General features: G+C 31.3%; 2 protein-coding genes across 2 annotated transcripts; one reads left to right on the top strand and one right to left on the bottom strand.

Annotated features, from left to right (window-relative positions):
- Positions 1–286: 286 nt before the first annotated feature.
- LOC123299635 (5-methylcytosine rRNA methyltransferase NSUN4) lies at positions 287–2335 on the bottom strand. The gene is made up of 5 exons (XM_044881903.1): positions 2170–2335; positions 1416–1984; positions 702–1262; positions 501–638; positions 287–439 (listed from the first exon to the last, which is right to left on the bottom strand). The coding sequence occupies exons 1-5, from the start codon at positions 2245–2247 to the stop codon at positions 292–294; spliced, it is 1494 nt and encodes a 497-aa protein (XP_044737838.1). The 5' UTR covers positions 2248–2335; the 3' UTR covers positions 287–291.
- Positions 2336–7093: 4758 nt separating this feature from the next.
- LOC123299626 lies at positions 7094–11187 on the top strand. The gene is made up of 4 exons (XM_044881892.1): positions 7094–9025; positions 9152–9574; positions 9633–9870; positions 9932–11187. The coding sequence occupies exons 1-4, from the start codon at positions 7219–7221 to the stop codon at positions 9990–9992; spliced, it is 2529 nt and encodes an 842-aa protein (XP_044737827.1). The 5' UTR covers positions 7094–7218; the 3' UTR covers positions 9993–11187.
- Positions 11188–12443: the final 1256 nt, after the last annotated feature.

The raw sequence follows: 12443 nt of genomic DNA, 5'->3' as shown, positions 1-12443 counted from the left end.
ATCGTTACTCGAAATATTAACGAGCTTAAAGTCTTAAGTTCCCTGATTATCAGAAAACAGATTGATATGCGACAAAATATAATTTTACGTGTAAAAAATTTAAACTTATCTTTAAAGTTCGAAGATTTTTGCTTGGATAATCAGGTCTACTCCTTAATAGAAATTTATTTCCGTTATTCTAGGCCCATAACCTTCGACTCATCTATATAAAGATTTGATCTAAGAGGTGTTTCGATTTCTGTATTGAATCGAGTTATTCCATTTCATTAAAATACCAAAATCTAAATAAATTTACGTTATGTTTTTATTAATTTTACAAAAATTCATAGGTCCAAAATTATTTGGTAAAAATGGTACAACTATATGACCGTATTTTAGACCAATCCGATCATTGATCTTAAACAAACAGTTCATTGGTTTTAAAGCTTCCGATAAATCGCTAGAAAAAAATAATACAAAATTAATATTCATCCTATATATCAAATTTCTTTAATAAATACCTAACAGTAAGTTCAAAATTTGTCTCTTGCCAAATTTTCTTTAACGCCATATGTACAACTCCATCATTTTGTATGGGACTCAAGGAACATGTCGAATAGACAACAGTTCCACCTGGTTTAACTAATTTTAACGCATTCCTGTAAAAAAATAAATGATTGAGTTTAGGAATTTTTCGCTTGTATGTGGTGCAAAATTCTTACGTTAAAAGTGCCGCTTGCAATTCAGGTAAACGTAGCCGTTCCTTAATCCTAGTTGGTTTAAAAATATTATTATCATTCTCCATAACAACATGTCGATCTGTTGTACAAGGAACATCTACCAAAATCTTATCGAACACGTTTGATTCTGTAATTCCCCGAGCATCTCCGTTCGTTATCACTAATTTATTATTAATAATGCGATCATAATCATATAAATATTGTTTGAATACATTTATGACGCGTCGTGAACGACTTTCTTGTAGATCGTTACAAACTAGGTAATCAGTTAATAATGACTGCATTATCATTAAAGATTTCCCACCTGGAGCTGCGCACATATCCAATACATGATCCTTTGGTTGTAAATCTAACGCTAGAACCGGTAAAATTGAGCCACCATCCAATAAGTATTTGTCTAGGACTCCCGTAGAACATTTTCGTACAGATGGAAAATGTGAGATATTGCCACGATCATAGGAATAAATATGTAAATGTTCTGGGAAGTTTAATTTGTTTTCTTTAACTATTTTTACAGAGAATTCTGAAGACGTTTCGTAATATCTGGAAAATGAGTTACTGGATTAATAAAACAGAAAAATATATGGGAAATTATTGAACTTTATGGCTTAAATACATACCAGCGTAATAATTTATATAAATCGAATTTAAAGACCAAGAACTACGCCACTTATGGTAATATAGCAATTGACCTACCTATAATGATCCGATTCTAAAATCCAATCTTCCATTCCTTTTAATTTCGTTGCAGGAATATATTCATACAATGCCGAACCTGATAATCCAACATCAGGATTTATAATTCGTGAATAATCGATCTGAGCAGAATCTAAACTTTTTTGAAGAGATAAATCTCTTTTAATTTCAGGTTCTTCGACTTTAGCTGTAGAAGGCTCTTCAGATTTCAAATCCCGTACATTAATTTCATTTTCCCCATAAATATTCTCAAAATCTTTTTGAATTTTGGCATCCTTAAATTTATCGATCGTATTATCTAATTTATAAATTTTCTCAACTTTTTCACTAGATTTTTCTAAATAATTTTGACGATTAACTTCGTATAAAGCTCGAACATTAATTGCACCATTATTTTCTAAGTTTTGTATCGTTTTTTCAGTGTCCCCAAAGTTATTAACAACAGCGCAGTATTTATGTTCGGATAATAATGCAACTCGAATTGATTTCCAATCGTTGCCATATACATTTCCATAAAAATCATCAAATTGTTCTAATGCACGATCTTTTGGGAATAATTTTTTGGATGCCTTAAATTAAAATTCGAAGTGTAAGTGTAAAATAATGATTTAAATAAATAGAAAGAGCGGGAAACGGTATAAAGGGCACCATGGGCGGGAAATGAAAAATTAAAAAATGTTAAAACAAAAATTGATTTGGCTGAGTAAGTAAAATAGGTAAATAATGATTATTATAACCTAAAAATGAATCTTACCCAATGTTGTTTACTTTTATAACGACGTAAAATACGATTTATTTTCGTGAATTCATGTAGTATCTTCGATTTATTCATCTTAAATTATTAACCAGTATCAAATTAAATCGAAAAAAAATTCCATTTGAATATTTTATTAACTCAAATTACGTTAAGTGTGTGTACAGTCAGGCCCAATAAAATAGAAACGACTAAACCTTAAAAAGGAATTGTAAAATCATCAAATGTGATGACGTTTGATAAAATTATAAATAAAGATGCAACTAATTATTAAGAATATCTACAAAATATATTGACCACATTCCCAGCTACAAGGACTAGATGAAATTCATACCAATCATGACGTCGAGGCAAAATTCATTCTAGCGATGAGGTCGAAATGAAATTCATTCAAGACATACGGGTAAGATAAAATTCATCCTAGCCATAAGACCGAGTTTAGATTCATCCTAACCATGGAATCCGAGTTGAATTTTATCCTAGCCAATGAGGCTAAGATGAAATTCATCCTAATCACAAGGCTGCCAATTATCGGCAATAGGGCTAAGAAATTAATCCTGACCATAAGGCTAAAATTAAATTCATCTTGGCCGAAAGGCTTAGATAAAATTCTCCTAGCCACAAGGCTGAGATTTATTTTAGCTATAAGGCTGAGATAAAATTCATCCAAGCCATAAGGCTGAGATGAAATCCATCCTAGCCATAAGGCTGAGACGAAATTGACTCTATCCTTTCCTAGCCATAAGGCTGAGATGAAATTTACTCTATCCCATCCTAGCCATAAGGCTGAGATGAAATTGACTCTATCCTATCCTAGCCATAAGGCTGAGATGAAATTGACTCTATCCTATCCTAGCCATAAGGCTGAGATGAAATTGACTCTATCCTATCCTAGCCATAAGGCTGAGATGAAATTGACTCTATCCTATCCTAGCCATAAGGCTGAGATGAAATTGACTCTATCCTATCCTAGCCATAAGGCTGAGATGAAATTGACTCTATCCTTTCCTAGCCATAAGGCTGAGATGAAATTTACTCTATCCCATCCTAGCCATAAGGCTGAGATAAAATTCATCCTAGCCACAATGCTAAGAATTTCATTTTATGTCGAATTGAAACAGATCAATCATAACACAAAATTTGTTATTGTTTAAAATTAGTCGATGCTCTATTTATTTATGTTGAACGAAATAAAATTTTTATCATAAGATGATAAGACTAAGAAGAAAATATTCGTAACTACAAGGCTGAGATGAAATTTATCATATCTCATCTTAGCCATAAGGCTGGGATGAAATCTATCCTAGCCACAAGGCTGAGATGAATTTTATCCTATCTCATCCTAGCCATAAAGCTGAGATGAAATCCATCCTAGCCACAAGGCTGAGATAAAATTGATCCTATTCTATCCTAGCCATACGGCTGAGATGAAATTCATCCTAGTCAAATCTGAGATACAATTCATCTACATATAAAGCCGAGATTTAATTCATTTTAGCCATAAGTCCGAGATGAAATTCCTCCCAGCCATAGGGACAAGATATAATTCATCCTAGCCACAAGGCCATTTTAGTCATAAAGCTAGGATACAATTAATGCTAGCCATGAAGGTCGAGGCGCGATCATTCAACTCATATAATTTATTTATTTAGTAAAATGATTCTTCTACATCGTTCAATTATTTTGAATACAACTTCCAATAAAGTTGGACAAGATTCGAATACTAACCTAGATAACCGTTAATATGATTGCACCCTCTACTAAATAATTGATACTTTTTCCAAGAAAAAACTGTATAAGAAAGTTTTGCTATTAATTTTACAAAATATACAAGAAAAAACAATTTTTCTCACCCACTAATAAGATTCATTTGCGCAAGTCTTAAATCTGTGCGAGATTATTTCACGATTTACGAAAAAAAGAAAAAATTAACAAAAATAAATTTAACAGCGTAATACTGCGTTCTTATATTTAAGGGATAAAATGTAATTAACACGGTGCTTTAAAGTTTATTACATTTATATATTTTTATAAAGCTTATTATTGAGTGTAAGCTTTCTAGTTGGTAACGTAATTCCAGGTTGCTATGTTTATATTTCTAACACAATCTGTTCGATATAAGGGAACGGATAATCCTCTCTGAGTGTTTAACATAATATTTTCATGTAAGATTTACAATAATTTTTTTGTAATTAGCGTTTATTTAGCTTGTATTTACATTAATTATTAGATAAATTGAATGATTTTGCATGACTTGTATTATTTTCATTGAATTTTTGTACATTTTTGTAACTGATTGTTTAGATTTGTGTATATTCAATAAACCTTTCATATTTATTATATACTTATCTCTTTTTATTTCTATACGTGAAACAAGAATGGTAGATATATACGTACGTCGTAAGTTGTACTTGAATCCCGGGCTCAGTGCAAGGACTTTTTATTACATATATTGATTAATTTTAATCACATTTTTCAGTAAATATTTTGAATTTTTTTTTTTTTTGCATCGCTCTTAATTAAAATGTTTGTATTCTCTAAATTATTTTCAATTGGCTCCAATTAAATTTAATTGTTTTTAATTGAAAAAGTGTTGACGAAATTTTTAACAAAATTTTTCAGTGATTGAAACTGCAATTTAAAAACTAATTATTTTTTTTTCGTACCACGTTAAAAGTGTGAGTTAAAATTCGATCATGTAATTATTGGTCGCGTCGCGTTTCAATAAAGTTAATAAAATAAACATGTAAGATTAAATTTTAGTGATAAATTTTTCAACCCACATCGCATGTAAATATTTTATCTAAATTATCAATTTTATTAATATAAATAAAGAGCTATATATTAAGCTTCTAATATCGCGTTTTCTTTTTAACTAATGAGAAAAACTTTTTATTGCTATTTCAGTAAATAATAAGAGGGTTTTTCGTGAAGTTTTTACACGAATTTATAAATTATAACCTACATAAAATTTAATTGCGTTTGTGATAAGAGGCGTATTATATTTTTCGTTATAAAGTTAAAACTTTAAATTAAGGTGATCCAGTATTATTTCATGAATTTTAATATTTATGTGTCTAGACGCGGACTATTTGACAAGGAAAGCTCAATCGCAGATTAATGCGTAGACCGCAGCATCTAAATATTCAAAAACCAATAATTTATTTTAGAAATAATTGGATATTTTTCGGTTGCTTTTCTTATACCCGCCAGTGTTACAGAACCCTTTTATGTGTTACATGCTGTAACAAAACTATAGTGGATCTCCTTAAATATAGGCAAGTAAATTACATAGGTTAATTTTAAGTTGCATATAAAATAATTATTATTTGTTTCAAAATGGAATTCTTATAAATGCAATTAATTAATTTGAAATCCACTGTTTTTTTTAATCATACTAATAATCTTAAGCTTGTTTTGCATGTTAATAGAGATTTGCGTTGAGGATTGAGAAAAGTGGGACGCATATAAAAAATTAATTACCCTAAAATATTCAGTCGATTTTATTGAATCTACATATCTGTCTTATGACTAGATGTTTGTGATTGAAAATTTGTTTTTAAGGTTATTAAGGATTTATTTTTACTATGCGAAATCGAAACAGATAAATCAAAACACAAAATTTGTTTATAGTTTAAAAAATTAATTGGCGCTCTATTTATTTATTTTTAACGAAAGAAAATTTATATCTTAAATTCATAAGACTGAGATGAAATTCTTCGTAGCTGCAAGGCTGAGATGAAATTTATCATATTCATCCTAGCCATAAGGCTGAGATGAAATTTATCATATTCCATCCTAGCCATAAGGCTGAGATGAAATTTATCATATTCATCCTAGCCATAAGGCTGAGATGAAATTTATCATATTCATCCTAGCCATAAGGCTGAGATGAAATTTATCATATTCCATCCTAGCCATAAGGCTGAGATGAAATTTATCATATACCATCCTAGCCATAAGGCTGAGATGAAATTTATCATATTCATCCTAGCCATAAGGCTGAGATGAAATTTATCATATTCATCCTAGCCATAAGGCTGAGATGAAATTTATCATATTCATCCTAGCCATAAGGCTGAGATGAAATTTATCATATTCCATCCTAGCCATAAGGCTGAGATGAAATTTATCATATACCATCCTAGCCATAAGGCTGAGATGAAATTTATTATATTCATCCTAGCCATAAGGCTGAGATGAAATTTATCATATTCATCCTAGCCATAAGGCTGAGATGAAATTATCATATTCATCCTAGCCATAAGGCTGAGATGAAATTTATCATATACCATCCTAGCCATAAGGCTGAGATGAAATTTATCATATTCATCCTAGCCATAAGGCTGAGATGAAATTTATCATATACCATCCTAGCCATAAGGCTGAGATGAAATTTATCATATTCATCCTAGCCATAAGGCTGAGATGAAATTTATCATATTCATCCTAGCCATGAGGCTGAGATGAAATTTATCATATTCATCCTAGCCATAAGGCTGAGATGAAATTTATCATATTCATCCTAGCCATAAGGCTGAGATGAAATTTATCATATTCATCCTAGCCATAAGGCAGAGATGTAATTTATCATATACCATCCTGGCCATAAGACTGAGATGAAATCTATCCTATTCACAAGGCTGAGATAAAATTCATCCTAGCCACAAGGCTGATATTAATTTCATCCTATGCGAAATCGGTTCAGATAAATCATAACACAAAATTTGTTATCGTTAAAAACTAATCGGTGCTCTATTTATTTATGTTTAGCGAAAAAATTTTTTATATGTGTCCTACTTTTTCCGCTCAATATATTCAGCAAAAATTAAAACGATTGTATATATTAGTTTGTAATTTCCTAAATTTTTGCATAATAATTTTTAAAATTTTTTAATATTCAATTTTTCGAATTTTTCTTAATTTTACAGTATGATTTAAAAAACAAAACTTGTGCAAAAGGTGCTTTAAATAAATTATAATCAAACTAAATAAATTGCCCGGTATGTATGCAAATAATAAAAGTATACCCACAATTGAATTAATCAAATGGACATTTCAAATTTTAATAACAATAATCAATCAACAAATACAGCAGTTGTTACATCAACAATCGGTCAAATATTACCCAATACAGTTGGTCTAGACACAGTACGCGCGCTACATCAAACTGTTGTCTCATTACGTGCCGCTTTAGAAAATTCACAAGTTGAACTATCACGATTACGTGATAAAATCAAGCATCGTGCCGAGTATCGAGACGCAATCGAGAAATTATCGATAGAAAATCATATATTACGTCGTAAAATTATCCAAAACGAAGATTCATCAAATGAACAAATTTGTATGGCGGGTACAAACGAGTTAACATCGCCAAATTTAAATAAAAATGCTACAACACCCTCTGAAGATATTCCCACTCCACGACGTCCAGAATTAAATAGCATCCCAACAATTGAATTACCTGATACAGACAAATCAGAAAAATCATTAGAATTTCAACAATCAAATCAATCCAAATCGAATTTAAGTATCGAAAGAGATTTAGAAAATCTAAGTTTAAAATCTTATTCGGAAGGTGATAATTCTGTTTTTAGTGATAATGAAAATGTGGCCCCACCTAAAAATGATTCTGAAAATGAGAGCGAAGAAGTTGATGACATTGAATTAATATTTACAACTGAAGAAACAAAGGAATTGGGTCCGCTACAAGAGGATTTAGTTTCGATAACCGAACCGGAACAAAGTAAGGAAAGTGATACGGATACTCCTATTTTAGTAAATTATAAAACCGCTGATTTTGATTCCGGGGATATAAATGGTGGTGGTACTGCCGAAAATTCTGATGACGATGTTTTTGTCACGGATAATAAAGATAATTTAGATGTGCTAGGTCCGAGGGGTCCCGGAAGTGATATCAGTAAACAACGTAGTATCGAAAGTCAAGATTCATTTATCGATAGATCATTTGAAAAAGATGAAAGTTTCGATCAATTTGATGAAAAAGAGAAAAAATTACAAAAAATGTGGTCACAATGCTCCGTACTCGTTGAAACGGATATTTCAAAGTGCGGTGTTCTTGACGATTCTGAAATGCCAAATTTAGCAAGTAGACGCAATACATGTCCAAATCCATTAGCTTATCGACCAGTAATTTATCGTGATAATTTTATGAAAGCAACAATTCAACCTACTCCAGCTTCCACGTCCGGAGCTCGCAAATATTACCGAACTAGAAATTCATTTCAAAGTTCATCAATAAGACCAATTTTAAACGAAAAAAGTGCGTTAAAAACTGAATCGGAAGCACAAACTGATATTTCAGCGTTGCCATGTCCATGGAAATCGGAAAGTTATCTAGCACATAAAGTTGCTCATAATTTTACAACGCTACCTTCAAAATTTGCGTTACCAATTTATCAACAGCCAAAAATACGACTATCAGAGAAAACGCAAGAAGCACGCCGGGTATTGTTATCGGATATAAATTTTACAAGTATGGTGCCAGAATTATCAAGATCTGCGGATCATTTGTGCCAAGAGGAAATTGAAAATATACCACCATCAACATACCATACACGTGGACAATATTTACGCACACCAGAAGCACATAGAAAATATGATACGTCAGACATTTTAACATCGCCAAATTTTGGTAAATATTATTCACCAAGTGACTATTCAAATTTTGGATCCAGCCGTTTCGATAGCAGTATGCATGGTATGAATCGTTACCGTGGCTCGTTAACTTCTATAACATCACCAAGTCAGTATGATATTGGACGTCATAATAATTATTGGCGGTCAAATGTTCCGCAATCGTTTGATGGTAGTTCGAGGGCTCGATTTTCTTACAGTAAGTTTTTCTATTTTTATTAATTAAATGTTGGGAAGGGTTTATAGTTAATGATCAATATATTCTTAGGATAACTTAAATGAAAAAAAAATTTTTATAGTTAAATAATCGAACCATAAACTTCAGGTTCTAGGCCAACATTTGGATCAGTTCCAACTTCACCAACGCGACATCATCGAAGTCGTTCCGTGCCACATGTTCAACGTTCAATCGATTCAACATCAAGTCGTTATAGTTTTGGCCGAAGTTATTCACGACCAACTTCACAATGGGGCTTCGGACAACGTAATAAAACACGATCTCGTGTCACTTTTGAAGATACAAATTTGCGCTGTAATTCACGTACAAATCATTCTCTACCTGATTTACGTAGCGATAGTTACGATAGTGGAGGTGATTCAACAGATTCACTTGTCGAAGAGGCCGAACACTTTTTGCGGCGATCAATTGATTGTATGGTGAGTGGAGGCCCCATGGGACACACTTGTGAAGATTGGAAGACGGAACGATCTCGTGTTCGTCGAGCATCCGCTCCAGATCCTGTTCGAGGTTAGTATACGAATATTTTTCTATTTTTACCTGAAAAATAATGCAATTTAAAACGTAGAAACTGATCCGCCTGCGGGAGCTACTCCATACTTACCACGTATTCCAAGAGATTTACGACTTGGTCATTGGGTAAAGGTGATTGGACCTGAAGGTCGAGTTCGTGGTGGAAGGGTTCGACACGTGGGTATTTTAATCGATGATAGTTCATCAATAAACACCGCATACATTGGCGTAGAATTAGCTACGCCTACAGGGAATAGTGATGGGTCATATCAAGGAAAACGATTTTTTGATTGGTAAGTGTCAATTCCATATAAAGAAGTTCTCAAATTAATTTAGTGTTGTTTTTTTTTGCAGTGAACCGGATCATGCAATATTTGTGCCATTTAAAAAAGTTATTATGGCCTGGAATACTTGACAATGTACGGGTGCATGTGTTCGTTAAAATCAAAGTTGTTTGGCCTTAAGTTGGTGTATCAAGAATTCAAAATTCATTTTTACTTAACGAAACATAATCTTTTTGCTTTCAAATTCAACAAAAAACTTGATATTCCATCTTAAATTTGTTTCAAAAAGGTTTTTAATTTTTGTTACTGACACATTGGCGCTAAATATTGATTTTTTTAAGGTTATGTATCAACCAACGAAGATGACATTTGATCACGTGATAATTTAAAAACGGTTCTAATATTTTCTCGCGGTTTTTACCGTAGAATGATCGTCTGACTTTATTCCAAAGCGAAGCAATAGTCGCAATAATAAACTATGAATCATTTAATAGAAAATAGAAATTAATAAATATTTGATTTTTGACAGTTCTGAAACATAACCTCATAAAAATAAACATTTTACGAATGTGTACAGATTGAACCATATAATTAAATAATACAAACTAGATTCTAATAATCTTTCAAATATACAGGGATTTGAAATTAAAAGAAATTCATTATAAGTCTCTCCCTTAAAGAAAACTTCATCCCAATTTGAGGGAGAATATATTTTTTCATTTCCTTTCAAAAAAAATTTCGCATTTTTATTTTTGTACCTATAAAAATTCTGCAACAAGCGCCATTTTTAAATTTCATTGATCATTGTTAGGTATAAAATACTTAAAAATAAAAATACTTAATAAACGTAATAAGTAGATTACATAATAATAAAAAAAAATGTTATTGTAATTGTACTACAAATATAAAATATTTTAAAGAAAAATCAGTAGCTCTCAGACGACGAGGGATTACTGATGCTATGTATAATATACATAAAATAATAGTACATTATCTTCTCAGACCATAATATGAAATTAACATACGATAATCATACTTAATTTTCTATATGACAGAAACTTTTTAATTGATTGCATTGTTTATTAGCAAAAAACTCTCACAAGGAACGATCTCTACAGACTCTCAGTTAAAACGATTGATTTGTCATGAAAAGAGGACAATTCCTCTTTTTTCGAAGCCACGTTTGTTTAATATTTTATCCGAACCTTTCTCAGATCTTACACTTCTTCAGATTTGATCGGGAGGAGAGGCACCAGAAATTGTGTAGTTTTTGTCGACTCCCGGCCGAATAGTTTTTATCGCATAAATCCTCCAGAGTTCAGTTTTTCGGTGAGATATAATTAAATTAATTTTAATAACTATTGACTTTCTGGTTTATCTCTCGACTTCGCGGAACTTTGGAGTGGAACATTAATATTTTTGAATAATCTGAACACTAAATCATGCATAATGAGAATTATTCTCTTACTTGCTTTAAAACAATGCAATTACTTTAAAAATTACTGATATTCTTTTAACATGCAATTAATATAAAAGAAAATTTAATGGAAATAAAATCTATAAATATTTTGGAATTAATTTTTAAACTTAAACAAATCGTACTTTTTAAAATAAGACTGCTATATATTTGTATCTTGGAATTTGGTTTTTTTAAACGGCGAATGATTATAAAAAAACTGGCTAATAATAAAAAAGAAAACAGTATATATGTTTGCCTATAGTAAGGAATTTTCAAAAAGAATAAATATAAAATATTTTAAATACATATTTTTAATACCGTAAAAAACCCTCATTAAAAAAAAAAATTTGCTAAATTTGTTATTTGTCTGGTTGAGGATGGTAAATTTTTTGAGTACCGTGAGTCAATTTTATGTTAATATTTGTATTATTTCTTGGTAGTCTTGCAAAACAATTCACTCTTTTCTTAAGGCATGGGTTTCGTTTAGTAGAAATTAAGAGCTTTTTCGTTGATACTTAAACTGTATTGTGGTGGATAAACGAGCTCGGCTTATAGAGTACGTATTTCGATTGAATAATGTACCGTCATTAGTGCGGCATCTGGACAGGGTATGTTCGATGTGTGTCGTCAAATTTGTATCAAGTTGACATCACTCAAGGAATGCCAAGCTGTGAGTGACACGCCATAACATTTTGAGAGAAAATTATGCCTTATATTTGTATCCCCCGCTCAGATAGTTTTGTAATGCTTTGACTAAAAATGGTGACTACACAACGTCGTGCCTAGATCCCGATAATGTCCGGTGCGAACCCTCTGAGCGATTTCTAATCACTCCCACACAACGATAATCCATCCAATCCAATGAGATAAAAAACGCCTGAAGATTGTTCTATCTAAAAAACCCATATGGATGATACCATGAAATACATTTTAAATTTGTGCCAAGAGCAACAATTGTCTGTCTTAGAAATGCCAATTTATATGTTGACGTCAGTATTGCAAGTCTCCAAAAATAATTTAATAAGTAAAAGAAACTTAAAAAAAAAAAAAAACTGCCTAATATAATATTGTAAATAAATTTTTTAATAAAAGAAAATTGATGGAATGACAATGGAATTGAGAA

The sequence above is a fragment of the Chrysoperla carnea genome, chromosome 5 (assembly GCF_905475395.1).
Source record: "Chrysoperla carnea chromosome 5, inChrCarn1.1, whole genome shotgun sequence".
In the NCBI taxonomy this organism is placed as follows: Eukaryota; Metazoa; Arthropoda; class Insecta; order Neuroptera; family Chrysopidae; genus Chrysoperla; species Chrysoperla carnea.
The sequence above is the reverse complement of the archived record's forward strand: the minus strand, read 5'-3'. Positions and strand labels throughout refer to the sequence as shown.